Source organism: Convolutriloba macropyga, chromosome 6, assembly GCF_964194025.1.
Source record: "Convolutriloba macropyga chromosome 6, txConMacr16.3, whole genome shotgun sequence".
NCBI lineage: Eukaryota > Metazoa > Xenacoelomorpha > Acoela > Convolutidae > Convolutriloba > Convolutriloba macropyga.
The window spans coordinates 61,937,192-61,956,781 of NC_134473.1; the positions used below are offsets into that span (position 1 = coordinate 61,937,192).

Sequence of the window (19,590 nt, forward strand, 5' to 3'; positions counted from 1 at the left end):
TAACATTACAATTCTTCATTTATTCAATTGTATATACCATAGATAAAAGTGCGCTGCCGTGCTTTGCTGGTTATATAATAGTTGTGCTATATAGTATATGTTTGATTGTATAAAGAGAATTTGAGAAAGAGAGATTTTGAAATGACGAAGATAGTGATAGCTGGCAAGAGCGACTGTCCCTATTTTGCCAAAGCAGAGCTTCTAGCTGATGACTTGCAGACCAACTTGCCCAATTTCACTGCCCACAAAATAAGTGTCCACCCAGATCAATGGCAGGTCAGTTAGCTTACTAAACCAATGTAAATAAATAAGTTAACATAAATACTTTACCATTTTTCTACAATCCTAGAGGGACTAGCTTTAGCGTGGTATGTGGGTTTTATTCAAATTAACGACGCTACCGAGTTGAGCACCATAAAAGAAAATTAGTAAAAGTCATATATGATTCTAGGTAATCATACTAAGTCATACGTTTTGGTTTGATGGAATAATAGCAAAAATGCTGAGATCGTACATGATTCTTAGTAAACATAAAAAGATCATGAAAAATTAAGCAGGAACATAAAAATTGTCATGAACTTAAAAAAACAAGAACTTTTTCCTGGGCTTCAATAAAATAGATTAAAATTGATTTCACTTCTGAGTAGTCATTTATATAAAAATGTACACAAACTTTCATCATGTTCTGTAAATTGTATTCGGGTAGTTCAGAAATTTTTTCTGCTCAGAAAACCGCGTAGTTTTTTTTGAAAAATAATTAAGAAAAACTCATTTTCTTTGTTCTACTGTGGATCAATCCCAAGCACATTAATGCGTCTGCACAGCTTAGTTTTTCTACTTTTTGTGAAAAATGACGGTGTAGTGGTATCACCCAACAGCAAAAAAACTAAAATTAAAGACAAAAGTTTTTGCACTTTATACCAAATCAAAGAGATTTTTTCATACCCTTTTCTTCCATGAAGAGTGCTTCTTGACATAGATACGTAGCTCTCTGCATTGGTGATAAAATTGAATAACCTACTATAAAGATTTTTTTTAATTGAAGAAAATTTGTATTTATGAGTCATATAAAAACATCTTATATGGTTCTTACTAATCATAAAAAGATCATGCACAATTCTTTCTTTTTTATTTTATTACTAAGCTTAGAATTATAAGTTTAAATCCGAAACTTTGTATCTTCTCTGCTGCTCTGACATCTCAACTGAAAATTATTGCTTAACTCCTACGTGAAACTATTTTTTGCTGAATCTGAGAAGAGAAATCATAATTTGCATCAACTCAAATTTAAATATAATATCAGTGTTGGAGTGTCATTGAGTGTTAGAGGTAAATTAAACTGCTTTTGAATTTCCGAAAAAAAATTGTTCAAAAGCAAATTGTTTTGGGAATCGTTTTTGCTGCTAAAGTGGTCAGACGAAGAAACATTGGTCGTGAAGTAAGTCCGTAAATATTACACTTTGAAAAACTTTGGTTTCAAGTCAAACAAAATTGCAACAAATTATATGAGAAGGGATTACATATTTGTCCTGCTTCAACTAAATTAGTCAGAGAATTTCGTGTTTTCTCAATTCTCTAAAATTTGAGTGACAATTCTGATGCTTCCGCTCCGTCCAGATGCACACAGTAATCTTGTCTGATTGGCACATTCGATTTGAATCGTTTTTGCAGTCAGTAAGCATCAACAGGATTGCTTTCTAATGGTTTCCACTTTTACAAAAATTACGGCTATTTATTTTGAACTGAAGACTTCTTTTGTTACCTTATTTAGTGGAAAACTTCAGATTGTTTTTTGACAAGACTTTTGTAGCGTTTTTTGGTTAACATTTATGCGTTGCAACATTTGAGCCGACTTGAGAATTAGCCCTGATAAAACAACCAGATAACCTGCAAAATGAATTCGATTTGTTTGCGCATTCTTCGTCAGTGAAAAAAAACATTTATAGATGACATTATAAGGAATATAACTCGGCTGTACATACTGTATTTTGTTGTATTTTTCAATCTTATATAATTTAAGCTCGGAATGTTCCATATACCTGATTTTTTTAGCTTATATGTGCACACCTCTTTCAATGTATTTAAAATTTGTAAAGGAGGGGGCTGCTTTTCATTACGCCAGGCGAATCAATGTCAGTTCAAAACTACATTGATTTGTTTAAGGAAGCAGCTGAACAAAATTTTTTTTGCTGTAAGAAAAAAAGCAATTCCACCTCTGTGGTTTGGTATTTTGGTTGCATGCGTTTATTGAATAATTTTTTGAACAACTTTTTTTTTCGACCAAACCGGATTTTTCAGTAAAAATTTTTCCTTTATTGTTGCAGATGTTTGGTTTATGAATTAAATTTTCTCATAGTTTTTGGTTTTGATTGGTTCCTTTCGTTGTTTTTTTCTAATATTTTTGAGAATTTCTTTGTTATTTTTTTGGTTTAACTTTTACCTATTATCACGAACGATTAATTTCTCTCTATTGTGTTTTTTACACCAATTAGGTGCGGTTCAGATGTCAGTCTTGCAACCTCTTTCCAGAGTTTTGTAAGGTTTTGATGCAGATTTTGATCTTTCCCTATAAGTGTTCGTTGTACAAGATACTTGCTATAATATTATGCGACCATTTTGCGTGATAAGCTTCCAAAGAAGCCGAAAAGAAAAAAGGCCTCAAAAAATTTACTTGAACTAAAAAGGCAAACAATAGCATGATCATCATATGACGCAAATGGTATTAATCATCATTTTTCATATGAACTCTTGTTTTTCCAAAATGAGACTACATAAGTGAAAAAAAAAACGAGGAAAAGTGGAATGAAATCTCATAGGCGTAGATATTACAAATAGTCTCAGTAATGTGCGTTACACAGAATGCTCCGGCCCCAATTACCCACTTAAAAATATTTGGTGCTGAATCTGAGCAGAGATTTTTTCATACTCCTTTCTTCTAGGAAGAGTGCTTCTTGACATAGCTTAGTAGCTCTCTGTATTGGTGATAAAATTGACTAACCTACTATAAAGATTTTTTTTAATTGAAGAAAATTTGTATTTATGAGTCATATAAAAACATCTTATATGGTTCTTACTAATCATAAAAAGATCATGCACAATTCTTTCTTTTTTATTTTATTACTAAGCTTAGAATTATAAGTTTAAATCCGAAACTTTGTATCTTCTCTGCTGCTCCGACATCTCAACTGAAAATTATTGCTTAACTCCTACGTGAAACTATTTTTTGCTGAATCTGAGAAGAGAAATCATAATTTGCATCAACTCAAATTTAAATATAATATCAGTGTTGGAGTGTCATTGAGTGTTAGAGGTAAATTAAACTGCTTCTGAATTTCCGAAAAAAAATTGTTCAATAGCAAATTGTTTTGGGAATCGTTTTTGCTGCTTTAGTGGTCAGACGAAGAAACATTGGTCGTGAAGTAAGTCCGTAAATATTACACTTTGAAAAACTTTGGTTTCAAGTCAAACAAAATTGCAACAAATTATATGAGAAGGGATTTCATGTTTGTCCTGCTTCAACTGAATAAGTCGGAGAATTTCGTATTTTTTTTCTCAATTCTCAAAAATTTGAGTGACAATTCTGATGCTTGCGCTCCGTCCAGATGCACACAGTAATTTTGTCTGATTGGCACATTCGATTTGAATTGTTTTTGAATTTTTGATTTCGTTACAGTAGAACAGTCAGTAAGCATCAACAGGATTGCTTTCTAATGGTTTCCAGTTTTACAAAAATTACGGCTGTTTATTTTGAACTGAAGACTTCTATTGTTACCTTATTTAGTGGGAAACTTCAGATTGTTTTTTGACAAGACTTTTGTAGCGTTTTCTGGTTAAAATTTATGCGTTGCAACATTTGAGCCGACTTGAGAATTAGCCCTGATAAAACAACCAGATAACCTGCAAAATGAATTCGATTTGTTTGCGCATTCTTCGTCAGTGAAAAAAAATATTTATAGATGACATTATAAGGAATATAACTCGGCTGTACATACTGTATTTTGTTGTATTTTTCAATCTTATATAATTTAAGCTCGGAATGTTCCATATAGCTGATTTTTTTAGCTTATATGTGCACACCTCTTTCAATGTATTTAAAATTTGTAAAGGAGGGGGCTGCTTTTCATTACGCCAGGCGAATCAATGTCAGTTCAAAACTACATTGATTTGTTTAAGGAAGCAGCTGAACAAAATTTTTTTTGCTGTAAGAAAAAAAGCAATTCCACCTCTGTGGTTTGGTATTTTGGTTGCATGCGTTTATTGAATAATTTTTTGAACAACTTTATTTTTCGACCAAACCATATTTTTCAGTAAAAATTTTTCCTTTATTGTTGCAGATGTTTGGTTTATGAATTAAATTTTCTCATAGTTCTTGGTTTTGATTGGTTCCTTTCGTTGTTTTTTTCTAATATTTCTGAGGATTTCTTTGTTATTTTTTTGGTTTAACTTTTGCCTATTTAATTTGTATCAACTCAAATTTGAAAAAAATGTCAATCTTCGATTGTCACTGAGTGTTAGAGGTAAATTAAACCACTTTCCAATTTCCGAAAAAAATCTGTTCAATAGTAAATCGTTTTGGGAATCGTTTTTGCTGCTTTAGTGGTCAGACGAAGAAACATTGCTCGTGAAGTAAGTCCGTAAATGTTACACATTTTTTGGTTTCAAGTAGAAAAAAATTTTAAAAAAATTATATGAGAAGGGATTACATAATTGTCCTGCTTCAACTGAATTAGTCAGAGAATTTCGTGTTTTTTTCTCAATTCTCACAAATTTGAGTTGCAATTCTGATGCTTGCGCTCCGGCCAGCTGCACACAGTAATTTTTGTCTGATGGCCAAAATCGATTTGAATTGCTGTTGCAACTTTGATTTCGTTACAGCAGAACAGTCAGTAAGCATCAATAGGATTGATTTCTAATGGCTTCCAGTTTTACAACAGTTACGGCTATTGCTTTTGAACAGAAGACTTTTATTGTTACCTTATTTTAGAGGTGAGTTTCAGATTGTTTTCCGACAAGACTTTTTGTAGTGCTTTCTGGTTAACATTTATGCGTTGCAACATTTGAGCCGACTTGAAAACTAGCAATGTTAAAACAACCAGATAACTTTCAATATGAATTCGGTTTGTTTGCGAATTCTTCCTCAAGGAATAAAAATGATAAAAGACATTATAAGGAATACAACTGGGTTGTACATACAATATTTTTGTTGTCTTTTTCAATCTTATATGATTTCAGTTCAGAGTGTTTCATATGCCTGATTTCTTTAGCTGATATGTGCACACCTCTTTCATTGTGTACAAAATTTCTAATGGTGAGGGCTGCTTTCCATTAAGCCAGGCGAATCGATGTCAGTTCAAAACTGCATTAATTTGTTTATAAAAACAGCTTAACAATTTTTTTTTTAATTTTTTTGCTGTGAGAAAGAAAACAGTTCCACTTCTGTGATTTGGTATTTTGATTGCATGCGTTTAATTGATATTTTCTTTTGAACAACTTTGGTTTTCAACCAAACCGGATGCCTCAGTAAAATTTTTCTTTTATAGTTGCACACGTTTGGTTTAATGAATTAAATTTTCCATAATCTTTGGTTTTGATTGGTTCTTCTCGTTGTTGTTTTTTCGAATTTTTTGAGGATTTTTTTTTGTTATTTTTACGGTTTCACTTTTGCCTATAATCACGAACGATTAACTTCCCTGTATTGTGTTGTTACATCAAGTTAAGTCCGGTTCAGATGTCAGACTTGCAACATTTTTCCAGAATTTGGTAAGGTTTTGATGCAGACTTTGATTTTTCCATATTAGTGTTCGTTTTGCAAGATTCTTGCCATAATATTATGCAAACATTTTGCATGATAGGCTTCCAAAAAGCATCTGAAGAAGCCAAAAAGACGAAAAAAGGCCTAAAAAATTTGATTTGAACTAAAAAGGCAAACAATAGTATGATCATCATATGACTCAAATGATATTAATCATCATTATTTTTATATGAACTCTTCTTTTCCCAAAATGAGACTACATAAGTGGAAAGAGACGATGAGAAGTGCAATGAAATCTAATAGGCATAGATGATACAAATAGGCTCGCTAATATGCGTTGCACATAATGCCCCGACGCCGCTTATCCACTTTTTGATTTGACTGTCTACCAAACGAGGAAGAGATAAAAAACTTTTAAAACTTCACATATCACTCAATAAACAACTAAGTCACAATTAATTGCTGGATGAGAGGGTTGATGAGACTTGCCTTAATGCGAGTACTGGACAAGACAAATATAAAAATCAAATATAAGCAAACTTTTACGAACAAAACTCGATTTCTATTATTTAAAGGAAGACTTATTAACAAAAGAAAAAAATCGGATAAAATGAAGAGAATGCAATCAACAATGTGAAACAAATGCTTGATTAGAGGGCAAGTAAGACTCACCAGTAACGAGTGTTCTAGACAAGACCAACATAAAAATCAATTAAAAACAAACATTAATTACAACCAAAATATGATGTTTATAATTAAAAAAAGTTGCATAACAAAATGAAAATGGAGTAAGATAAAAACTGAAATAAACCAACTAACGTGTACTTTATTAGAGAATAAACGAGTCTTGTCATTAATGAGTCTCGGTAACTGGTTGAAAAAGAAGAGCAGAAAGGGACAACGTTCAAAACTACGTTTCTATTTCTAAGAACAGCCAGTTTCAAACTTATTAAAACAAATACATATCAACACTGCCTAATCCAAAAATGTAACTTATTCCAGATACGAAACAATTGCAAATTGCCGTCATCCATAATATGTCAGACGACTACAAAAAGAACGGCAGAAGCAAAACAATCAATTAAGTTTAGCAAAAAACTTCAGAACCGTGAAATCATAGGCTTTTCTTGGAGAATATTAAATAGCTTCAAGTGAGCATTTTTTTTAACCTGTTGGGCCACCCTATTAGTGTGATTATGTGGCCAGGAAACGGAAAAACAGCAATGAAAATTAACCACAAATCACAATTTTCTTTTGAAAATGCGCAATTTTTTAATTATCTTCCATTGCTCATGTTTTCAACGCCAAATGGGCTAAACCATTGTGTGATAAGGTGACAAGGAAACGAAAAACTCATAAACCTGAAGTATCCGAAAAGAACACTGTTGATAATGCGTTGTACCAAATCACAGAAAAAGAAACAAATAGTTCGAAACAACAGCATTATAAAGATTGGATCAGGGTTCTCTAGAAGGAGCATTCGACCTGCCGTTACAAAGACCATGCTACAAAATTGACGAAAAAGAACACAAAGAATGACCAAGGTCAAAAATGCACTGATTTTTTTAAAACACTTGTTTTCAAAAATTCAACTTAATCAAAAAATTTCAATTAAAAACAGATTTACCAGAAGTTGCCTAGGGAGCCACTTGTTTTTGTTTCTAGTGTGACCAAAGGATAAAACAACAAAGCAACAAATATTGAAAGAACTCAAAATTTCATGAACAAAATTACGAAACCACAGCTGAAAACAACATCTTAAAATTAATGACAAAAAACGCAGTAAAAAGTTAAAATTGATAAAAAATGGTTTCAATTTTTTGTTTGCAACTCTTCATTTTAGTTGGGTCTTCTTTGTAACCAATTTTTTTTGAAAAAGAAAACAAAATAACCAGAATTTTTTATCAGTATCAAAAACTCACAAACTTGTTGTGTAAACAAAATAGCCGACACCAAAAAAACTGGTTGCAGCAACGGAATTTTGATAAAATCTTTCATTAATGAGTCTGGTTTAATTGTTGACGTGAACGAGAACAATAATTGTCAAGTACAAAAATGTCTTTCATGAAATTAATTGAAAGTAATTAACAGCATTGGCAATAAATTGAAATCAGCAATCAGATTCATTTTAACATCCTATCAACAAAACCTAGTTAGAGATGATTGTCAGGAAAATACCGTACGAAAACAAAAAGAACGACAGTTAGAGTAAAAACCAAAAAACATTATAATTTTTAGAGAGGACGGTTCAGCAGCCGTAAAAAAATGAGACTTTCTCTGAAATCATTAAAATTAAATCTTCAAAATGTTAAAATGAAAAAATGAAAAAATAACAACCTCAAATATAGGCAACTGTCCAAAAATCATAACACTTTTATGAAAATTCCTATTAAGAAAGCACAGAAATCATTAGATAAATTTAAAAAATTCAAAAAATATCAGTTATATCTTATATTTATTTTTTTCTATTTCTCACTCCATTTTGATTTAATGCTGCTGTGTATACCTTGACACTAAGCTAAATGTGGACAAAAATACGATATAAAAAGCAAACTTTAAAATTTCACTGTTTTTTTAAAACAAATATTTTCGAAGTCAAGAGAGACCTTAGATAACAAATGAAAGCAATTTTTGCTCCTACAGAACCCAGTAAGATCTTCGTTTGATAAGGCGAAGTCATGACGCTGCAAAAAATATCCAAATAATGATGAAAGAAAAGACCCAGTAATGTTCGAAATAAATATCAAAGCCATGCATGAAAACTATGAGCTTTTCGCTAAGACTTAATATATACTCATTTGGCTTCATTTTGTTTTTGGTTATGCCCAATAGTATATGTCAAAAAAGGTGTAATATTAATTAAGGCTTGATTTGAAATCACTTTGTTCAATACTCAACATTAAAAACAAAAAATCAAAAAAACTTATTAAAAAACCGCGGCCCATTATAATTCGAATCGTTATCGATTGTAAGAATTCAATATGAGCCCAAATATGGCCAACTTTTGCTGCGATTCCAAGGAACACGCTTACTGTTTGCTTAAATTTGCAAGATAGGTCAATTAGCAATTGATTGATTTCACTAAACCAAAAATAAATGACGCATTTTTGAATAAGTATTGAGTTAGTTTTTCGAAAAACCGAAAAATTTAATTCCGGAAGAATTCCATGGGAAGCAAATAAACAATTTGCAATTTTGGGGTTTTCAAAGATTGTGACAGCAGATGTTAGTTCTCTATTTCCGGCATCGTTAAACAAATTGGGGTAGAAAAGCGGATTTGGAGCCTTTATTTTATTTAAAAAACTGAAACGCAAAAAATGTAGCAAAAATATTAAACAAAAGAGTTGGATAAAACTAATTGAACTGCCTCTTCTATCATTAAAGTCAACCATTAACAATGTTGCTAATAACTTTATCAAATTTTAGCAAAATTGGCAAAAATTTAGTCAAGAAGACAGAGAATGTTTAATAAAAACAACGGAATTCCGTCTACTGTTCACAAAATTGCATAACTTGATACCTCCCATTAAAAGATCAAAATATAAAAATCTTTTCAATTCAATATTTTTTAGCTCGATGGGCTTTCTAATGATGCCACTCGCAACTCTTCATGTTGAATATATCGATGGTCAAAAATTTACTGATAAAAAACCCGTTTGAGTATATATCCCCCCCACAAGTGGGTCAGAACATTTATCAAATAATATAAAAATTTTCAATAATCGTAATCCAAAGGTTTTATTATGTAAATCCCAAAAAGAATAGAAGAATTTGTTTTAGTTTTGTTCAATGGAAGAGTAACCATTTATCCTTGGGTAACTGAAATTAGGTATTTGTTTTCGTATTGTTATGTCAATCTCTCTCATAAAATGCACGCACACATAACTCGGATATGTTCTGCGCAAAAGGAAAGATTATGGGTGAATAGCAGAGCTCAACCGGAATTAACTTCAAGAATCTTAGAGTATGAACATCGCCAAGAATCTTAGAGTATGAACATCGTCCTATAAGATTTTGTAAGGTTAGCATCCTTTTGGTTCCTTTAACATTCGGGTTAGCAACTTTAACATTCGGTTCCAGCTTTCGGAAACTTTGCATGAAATTTGAAAATTTGTGAGAGGCACAATTTTCAAGTTTTTGAAAATTGCGTCTCTCACTGAATACAGAAAATTTATGATGCTTACACTTTTCAACAGACTTGATAAAAACGGAAATTTGATGAGTTTTCCGACGATATCGATTATTGTATGCAATGAGACCAAAAGTAATGCTTGAGACCGAAAATAAAGTTCCCAAAAATTTAATATTCATTACGCTAATTTAGCCTCCTGTGTTATTTTACTTGATCAGACCTCAAATTTTGTCGTAGCCTTCGCAAATGTCCTTCTTTTTAAATCACTTGTACTAGCGCAAACGGTCTTCCGCTGATGTTTTTCCGAATTTTTTGTGAAGAATACAACGACATAATTTTTTGAATAATGTCAGCTTCTTTTTGTTAGCAGTATGTTTAGCCATGATTGAATTTGAATTTTTAATTAGAATAGATCAAGAAAGGACGATAGTGGTCTAGAAAGTATTGAATCATGGTCACATCCCGGTTCGAGGTTTGGTCAAAAAATAATGTCAGATTAGCGGTGAATAGCGGTGAAAAAAACTTTTTTCACAGCAAAGCACCCGCATCTTTTAGCGTTGAATGCGGTGAATTTTTCTAAGATTTGCGGTTTTTGGCAGTGAACAATTAATTTTTTTTCACCGCATTCTGCTGGTAGCGGTGAAAAATTTTCCTTCACCGCTTAAGTGGTGTATTTTTTTTCACCGCATAAAGAGTTAATAAAAATATTTCACCGCTTAAAAGTTTTTTTCACCGCATTAATTGCATTGAGCGCAAACCTTACACTTTTTACTCAAATTCACCGCAATTCTTACATCTTTTAGTAATTTTTAGCGGTGACACCTCGACCCGGGATTGATTAGACATACCGCCAAATCATTAAAGAATTTCATCAGTCATAAAATCAGTAAAAATTCAAAAAATCAACATGTGGCGTTGTTTACTTTTTGCTTGTTTGAGAAGGATTAATTTTTGTGTTATGTGTATTAATTTTAGACGTGGGCTCATGAGACGAGAGGGAGACATGGGTGGGAGAGAAGACACGATGGCTCCTCCCCGATTGTGTGGAGAGAACTCATCGACAGAGGGGGAAAGGGGCTCCTACTCGGGGGGTCCAACGACTTCGAGGTTCGTAATAATCATAAAAATAATTGTAATAGTAATAATAATTAAGTTGCTGCTTCATCACATCGGAATGAGGCAGGTCCGAATTGGGCTCTCTCTATTGCCTTAAGTTTTATACATATAGAGCTACCTATTTCTGCGCGCGAAGTAGACTTACCTAACTCTATGAGACTAACCGACTCACGGAAATACTGAAGAAAAACATAAATTATAACGACAACAAATTTGTATATTTCCAGAGTCAATGAAATATGCATGGTATTGACTAAAAGAACGACTCACTAAAATATAGTAGCATTCTCTATGTAAAAGAGAATGGAGTCTTCACAGTCTGATTGGTGGAGAATTTACAGAAAATGTTTCTGTCTGCTACAGTAGCACAGTACCCCGGATGTCAGTGGGTGTAAGTAGAAAATTTTGTAAATTTTGTTAGAAATGTACCACTGAAAAAAAAATTTCTGACGGAAACATTCTTGCATAATCATCCGTTTAATGTGTTAATAAGTAGTGAATTTATGTGCGAAATGCTTTGAAAATTCAGCATATTCTGCGGATAAGTATGTAAGATTTATCAGCTAAAAGATTTTTTTCTCAGCTGCTGTCAGCGCATTTACACAAATTTTAGCAAAAACATGGACGCGCGACTTTTTCGACTTATTGTGAAAAGATAATCATAGATAAATTTGAAGAGGTCGAATTGAAATGATGTATGTGTGTATATCTAGGAGTACGTGTACCAGACATATGGGCTGAAGTTGAACCTGAAAACGAGTGAGATAGTGGAGGCAGCGAAAGAGAATGCAGCTTATAAGGAGACAGAGATGGAGGAAGAGAGACAGAGGATAGCACATATACAGCCACTCATATGCTGTGTACGTACACATTTCTTATAACATAGCTGGCAGATTGCCAGAAAATAGCCGCAATAGCTTCGTAGATCTGCAGTCTCAAAAAACAGTAACAAAGACAGACCAAAAAATTCGTCTTTTCATTAAAGGCTGATATGATATTTTTTGAATAAAAACTTGTATACGTTTTTGCTGCCTCTATTAGCTACTCTCAAATAACCTTCATTTAGAGTGACACACACCCATTTGACCTTATATCTTTGATTTAAAGTTAAAAAAAATCAATTTCAAAGTGAGGAAGTCATTTTTGTGGGTGAAGTAAGTCAATGTGACCAAAAATTTAATCACGCGAATGAACACAAAAATTCGCTCCACTAAGAGCGAAAAATGACGTCACACACGCACTTCAGTTGATTTTGCATGAACGAATGAACAAAAGGCAGATTTGAAGTGGTTGTGACGTCATATGGTCGTAACAAAAATTGCGAGCGACGAAGTAAAAAACATAGCCGGAAGCATTCCGGAAGCGACTCCAACCTTCAAAATTTCAGGAAGAAGCTGAAGCCATTTTCTTTTGTATTATACCTTTCACTCATTAACTCCCCAGTTCTGATCTGAAAATTGGTTAAACCACTGTCACCAAGAGAAACAAAGTGCAGCAAAATTTTATATCAATGAAAAAATTTCGTAACGTCGAAAAATCCCGAATATATGATGGTCATAAACTGATAGGCTCAAAAAATTGGTAGGCTGAAAAAACTGACAGGGCTATCAATTGTCCTCAGAGAATTTATGATTCTAATCTCAAAAAGATCGTGAAAGCAAGCGGCAGATAAAAATATTAGAGTCCAAGTTAAATTTTGCAAAAGTTCAAATTTAATAATGAGAGATCCACAACAATTAGATTTGTAATCACTGCAATTTATACAAAACAACACACACTTCTTCCTTTTATATATGCTAGACAACATGATTTCACACTAATTCAAAAAATAAATTAAAGGAAAGACATAAGCAACAGAATAATATTCAAAGGCAAAAAATCGATTAAAAACAATACCAAGCCTGGAATAAAAATGCAATGAACGGTAATAAATAAAAATGCTGGGAAATCTTTTCTAGCAAAGTCCCAGTTTTGCCTTATGTTGAATTAAATCAATTGCAAATCAGAGAAAGGACGAACATCTAAGAAAAACCTAAAAATCATTCAATTTTTTTTGCAACTGAGAAAATGAATATAGTGAATATAAAAGCGGGTGCCAGAACTAAATTAAAATGATACAACCTTGAATGTGAAGAATACGGAGACAAGGTAAAGAAAGCAGTAACAAAAATACTAATTCTTTTTTAAGTTAAAAATCAAATTTAAAAAATCAAGAAAAACCAGTACATTTCATTGTTCAGCATTTAAGGCATAGAAAAAACAACAAGTCATCCGAGACAAAAGTCCATCCTCCTGAACAGAACGACAAAAAAGAAAAGCAGAATTCAGACATACGAAACAATGAAAAATTTTGTTAAAAAAAATTATCAAAAAACTTTTAAGACTATAATTATGAAAAAAATGAGACTGTTTTTCAAAATCTTAGCGCCAAAAAATGATTGAATTTTTATTGAAACAAAATTAAAGCCCCTCATGTTGGATAAAAAGTCTTTCTTGTAATTAATAGCAAAATACAAACAAAACACTGAGAAAAATTCTCAAAACACTACTAAAATCGGATTAGCATTTGTATAATTTGATAAAACAAAATTACATCGAGGTAGAAAGAAGCATTGAGTATGTGAATTATAAAAGTAAAGTTAACATTTTAACTGATTTTTGACAAAAAGACAGCTAAACGATCCAAAAATGTAGAAATAGTAGACAAAAAGCCAAAAATTACCTAATGAATCAAGAAATATGAGCCAATTTTGAACTTGAAACGCAATTTCAGGCTATTCAGAAAACTGTGGTATCAATTCTCGAGTTTCACATTTCAAAATGGCATCGAATAAAAATTTTTTCTTCTGAAAACCAAATAACAAGCAAAAAACTGGGCCACTTAGACGAAAAAACCTCTAAAAACGGTTATCTATTTGTGGCATTCAATCAAAAACTACTGTTCAAAGTCAACAAGTCAATCGCAAAACACAGCGCATGATTTAAAAAAAACTTCTCTTGTTCTGAAAGAATTTGTTCACACTACAATTTTACTCACTTTTGCTTTTAGGTCAAAACATCGTCTGAACGAATAGTACTTCCGGTAAAAAAAACTTTAAGAAAACAATACTCCTCTTCGAGTCGTAAAAACCAAGAGAAGGCCAATAATGGCCTCAGCTATTGCTGTGTGGCTATTAGTAAACATAGCTGGCGGATTGTCAGAAAAGAGCCGCAAAAGCTTCGTAGATCTGCAGTCTAAAAAAATCACTAAATAAAGAGAGACCAATAAAATTCATTTTTTCATTGAATGCTGATTTGTTATATTTTGACTAAAAATCTGTACAATTTTTTGCTGCCTCTATTAGCTACTCTCAAATAACCTTCATTTAGAGTGACACACACCCATTTGACCTTATATCTTTGATTTAAAGTTAAAAAAAATCAATTTCAAAGTGAGGAAGTCATTTTTGTGGGTGAAGTAAGTCAATGTGACCAAAAATTTAATCACGCGAATGAACACAAAAATTCGCTCCACTAAGAGCGAAAAATGACGTCACACACGCACTTTAGTTGATTTTGCATGAACGAATGAACAAAAGGCAGATTTGAAGTGGTTGTGACGTCATATGGTCGTAACAAAAATTGCGAGCGACGAAGTAAAAAACATAGCCGGAAGAATTCCGGAAGCAACTCGGAGCGCCAGAATTTCACTAACAAAACCCTAATTCCAACCCTAAAAGCCACTTAATTTTATATTAAACCATTAATTCACTACCTTTCCAGGTCTGCTCTAAAAATTGGTTACGTTAAAAAATCCAAACTAATTAAGGTGGTCAAAAACCTGATATTCTGAAAAAGCTGACAAGGTTATCAATAGCCCTCAATTAATTCTTGATTCTAATCTGGAAAAGATCGCGAAAAGAAACGGCAGATAATAATCTTAGAAACTAAGTTAAATCTTTTCAAAAAAGAAAGCTCAAATTTAAGAATCAGAAAACAGATAATAATTACATTTCTAATCACTGCAATTAAGACAAAAAACAACAGACACCTGTTCCTTGTTGTATATAAACTAGACAAATTGATTTCATACTAAATCAAAAATAAAATTGATCATAGAAAAGACATAGGCAGCAGAAGAATATTCAAAAGCAAAAAATCGTTTAAATTAATACCAAGGCCGGAAGAAAGCTGTAAAAATTAGTCAGTCGTGGACATTTTGGAAAAGCTTGCTATCAAACTCTCAGTACTGCCATAAGTTGACTGAAATCAATTGCAAATCAAAGAATTGGCGAAAATCTGAGAAAAAGCTGAAATCATTCATTTTTTACTACTAAAAAATCAGTATACCGAAAATAAATGTAGGTGCCAGGACAAAACTAGAATGATGCTAACTATAATGTAAATATTGGCACAATGTAAGGAGCACCGTAACAAAAAGACATTCTTGGTTTTTGAAAGTTAAAAATCAATTTAAAAAATTCAAGAAAAACGAATTCATTTCATTGTTCAGCAGTCAAGACATAGAAAAGATAACTATTCATCCGATACAAAGATCTATCTTCCTAAAGAACAAAAAATAGGAAAAAGCAGAATTCACAAATACGAAACTTTGAAACATTTTGCAAAAAAAAAATGATCAAAGAACTTTTAAGTTAAGACTACATTTATGAAAAAGTTTTAACTGTTTTTTCAAAACCTAACGCCAAAAAATGATTGAATTTTTATTGAAACGAAATTAAAGTCCCTCATGTTGCACAAAAAAAATATTTCGAGCAATTACAACCAAAATACAAACGAAGAACTGACGAAAATCGGACAAAAAATACCAAAACCGAATTAGCAAACGTACAATTTTATTAAACAAAATTACATCGAGGTAGAAAGAGGCGTTGAGTATAGGAATAATCAGAGAGAAGTTGCCATTTAAACTGATTTTTGACAAAAAGGCGGTTAAAAGATCCAAAAATGAAGAATTGAATATAAAAAAATAGCCAAAAATTAACTAAAAATTAAGAATTATGTGCCAATTTTCAACTTGAAACGCATTTTCAGGCTCTGCAAAACACTGTGGTATCAATTTCCGAGGTTGAAATTTCACTATAATATCGAATAAAATTTGTTTCTACAATCAACCAAATTAAAAGCAAAAAAATTGGGCCACTTAGACGAGAAAACGGCTAAAAACGGTCAAAAACTACTTTTCAAAGTCAAAAAGTCATTCACTGAACCCAGCGCATGATCAAAAAACTTCTCTCGCTTGGCCAAATTTTGTTCACCGAGACAACTTTTCTCACTTTCGCTTTTAGCTCAAGATGCCGCGTGAACAAATCTATTTCCTGTAAAAAAGACCGAGAGAAAACCAATACTCCTCTTCGAGTCGTAAAAAACCAGCTATCGCTGTGCGGCTATTAATAAAGGTTAAATAGTCAATTAATCAAAATTAAATGGTTGCCAAGGACACAGCCCAAGAGTGTTTAGTTCGAAATAATCGAAAATTTCAGCCGACAGCTGAATTTTCATTGGTCGACACATCTGGCTGGTCGAAAAGGTCACTAGTTCCAATCATTGTTTTCGGTGTCAAGTGGGGTTCGTCAGTAGACTCCGATTATCTATGATCCCCTCCTCTATCACATCCTCCTCCTCCTGATTATCTTTTGGAAGAGATGGAGAGACTAATGACAGAAAAATGCTAATCTCTGGTCGATAAAAGCAACCGATATGGTTTTTGCTCAAAGTATAGAAATTTCTACTTAATTCCGCGCGTTGTTAACTGATTGGATCATGGTTGAGTAAAAAGAGCTAGGAGTTAGAGTGAAATAGACCTAAAACCCAATGGAGAAAATGAGAGTTGAAAGAAAATACTTAATTTGATTAGTAAAAATTACGTCATTGTTCAAAAAGCAACTGCTTAAAGTTACAGTACTTATGTAACGACAATTAAAGGTTAATAATCATTGCTTAAAATGTGCGGCAGACACAAGAAATGGCCTAGATTGGGAAACCATTGGGCCATAGCGACATAAATTATGGTGTGATTTCGATTTGCGCTCTATAACGAATATACATAATCCCAGTGATGCAATTTATGGCAAATGTTGGATTTCTCGGCGGGTATATTTGCTTAATTCTGTCTTTTTTAAAAATTTTTCGCGATCAAGTTTTATGATTAGGGTTATAAGTGTGTGTGGAAATTGAAAAATTAAGAGAAATTAGTTCAAATTTGCTGCAATTTCATAATACAATATTGCTACAAATTGGCTACAATTTATAACAATTAACAATTCAAAATAATAAAATTTTTACGATGCCTGTTTTTGAGCGTGTTCAATGGCAGGATTTATATATTTTTTTACCCTATAAGTAATTCATTTGCACGCGTCACCTTTGTCCAGGGTTGCAGTACCGTTTGCCGTTTTCAATTTACAACAAAAAACATTACTTCCAACGTCATTTATAGAGTCATTGATTGTAATCAATGACTCTATAGATGACGTTTGAAGTAATGCTTTTTTGTATATTTAAAAACAGCAAACGTTACGCTTATTGTTGATGATAGTGAATATCGGTAGCATGGTGTAGGTGAGTGAGGGTACCTCCCCTGTGGCCACCTGTCTCTACCCCCACTTGGTGAGTGGGGCCACTTTTGGACACAGTCAGGATGTGAGTGTGAGAGTATTGGACAGGGAAGACAAACAAACCATGGGTCAGGGAGTCGTTATGGAATTACAGGACATTGGTTAGTCTCTTGGTCGAATTTATTCGGATCCTCATGGCACCCATGATCAGACATTTTTCAGACTTTTGTACGACCTTTGCAAAGACTGTTTTGCGACCATAGCCCTTATGGAATCTACCATCCGCGAGAGACCCATGATGGTGTGATCCGAGGTCGTTTATGTCTGGAAGCTCAACTTGGGTCGGTGAAAAAAACATTGCTGACAGATTTCCAGAAAATAGCTTTCATAGCTTCATAGACCTATAGTCTTTAAATACGTATGAAAAGAATGAGACCTAAAAAATTTGAAACAAAGTTTTTATTCAAATTGCTATGATGTTTGTACGTGATTCATACTCCCCTTAAATAACCTTAACTTAGAATAAAATAAGACCTCAACTCAACTCACCTCAACTCTTCTAACTAAAATAGCAAAACTCAATTTTAGAGTGATGACAATTATGTGTGATCAAATATTTTTTCAGTCGCATAAACAAAAGCCAACTCCAATAAGAGTGAAAAATGAAGTCACGCATCCAAAGCAGTGAAAAAAGTTGAAAGAATGGATGAGCAAACACTGATTTGAAGTGGGTGTGATGTTGTATGGTATTCGTCACAAATTGTGATTACGTAATAAAAAACAGCAGGACAGGTTCCGAATTACAACGCAAAGAAAAGAAAAATCTGATAACCCGACTACCCATTTGACTTTTTTTAATACAAAAATAGTAAACAGAGCATATGGCCCCACAAAAAACACCAGACCAGTTTATTTTGTCTTCTAATAAAGGTTCTTTCCCCGTTTTTTAACCTCTACGCACGTCAATTTATTTAATAAATTTTTGCAATAAAATTGTGAGCAGATCTTAGAAAAATTTGGCGCACCAATACAATCAAAATAGTTCTGGTCGCATTAAAAAAATGTATTTAATTTAAACATAGTTGCAAAGTCTTAAAGACACAGAGTCAGAGTTAGAAAAAATCGGTATCTATTAATTGAAAACATTAAACAGCATCAATTTTGTTTCGTTAAAACCCAATGGTACCAGCCATTAAAACCGTTAACTGAGAAGATAACAAAAAGTACAAATGCGTAAGAAAAACAAAAAACACTGATTTTTTTGGGGAAGAAAGAATTCTGGTGGCAAAAAAGTTGACAGTCGCTCATTGAGGAATTCAAAAAACGCAACTACGACCATTAGATTTTGTGTAATGTCTTCATTACACTTCAAAGAATATATAAGAGCAAGAAAATAAGAGCAATAACAATAGAAATAGAACTAAAAATGCTGCAAACATAAAAAGTCTCTCAGAAACCCAAAATTTACTCAGACATCAACTGCTCAACCCTTTTGAAAATGCATCAAGGAAAAACACTCTTTAAAACAACTCATGGTTTTGCTCTCTGTACTACACCGTCTTGCCCAAGAAAACCATTCTAATTTGATTTCTCATTGCCCAGTGAAATTCGATAAACATGTAAACAGATCTTTAGAAAAATCAGTGCGCAATACAGTCAAAATCATTTTGGTTGTATAAAAACCAAACGAATGGATCACAATAGCTCAACTTAACTATTATTGCAGCTATTAATCATTCAAATGGCAATCTTTAATGAAAATTATGCTGACAAACACTAATTGTGTTGATAAATTTAGCTGATTCCGATCAACTTTTGAACATTTTCAAAATACTTTTATGAAAAGGCGCTGTGTTTCACAGAAAATACGTTTAGATGATTTTTTAACTGATTGAGACAGGAAAAATTTGAAAGAGTTGTGACACCTGAAGTAACAATTTTTTCGTTGTTTTGATTACTACAATTCATTGAAATTTTCTTTTAAGATATATCCTGATTTGAACTAATAAGCGAAAAGCTACAAAATCTGACGT

The 19,590-nt window shown here is 32.6% G+C and overlaps 1 protein-coding gene across 1 annotated transcript in view; it reads left to right on the forward strand.

Moving 5' to 3' along the window:
• The window catches only part of LOC142341116 (putative malate dehydrogenase 1B), a 61,292-nt gene continuing 41,702 nt past the window's right edge, over window positions 1-19,590 (forward strand). The window contains exons 1-4 of the mRNA XM_075392003.1: window positions 1-276; window positions 10,860-10,991; window positions 11,714-11,860; window positions 17,562-17,718. Of these exons, the coding sequence (XP_075248118.1) occupies window positions 142-276; window positions 10,860-10,991; window positions 11,714-11,860; window positions 17,562-17,718 (571 nt within the window). The 5' untranslated portion in view covers window positions 1-141. The remainder of the gene's footprint in view (window positions 277-10,859; window positions 10,992-11,713; window positions 11,861-17,561; window positions 17,719-19,590) is intronic.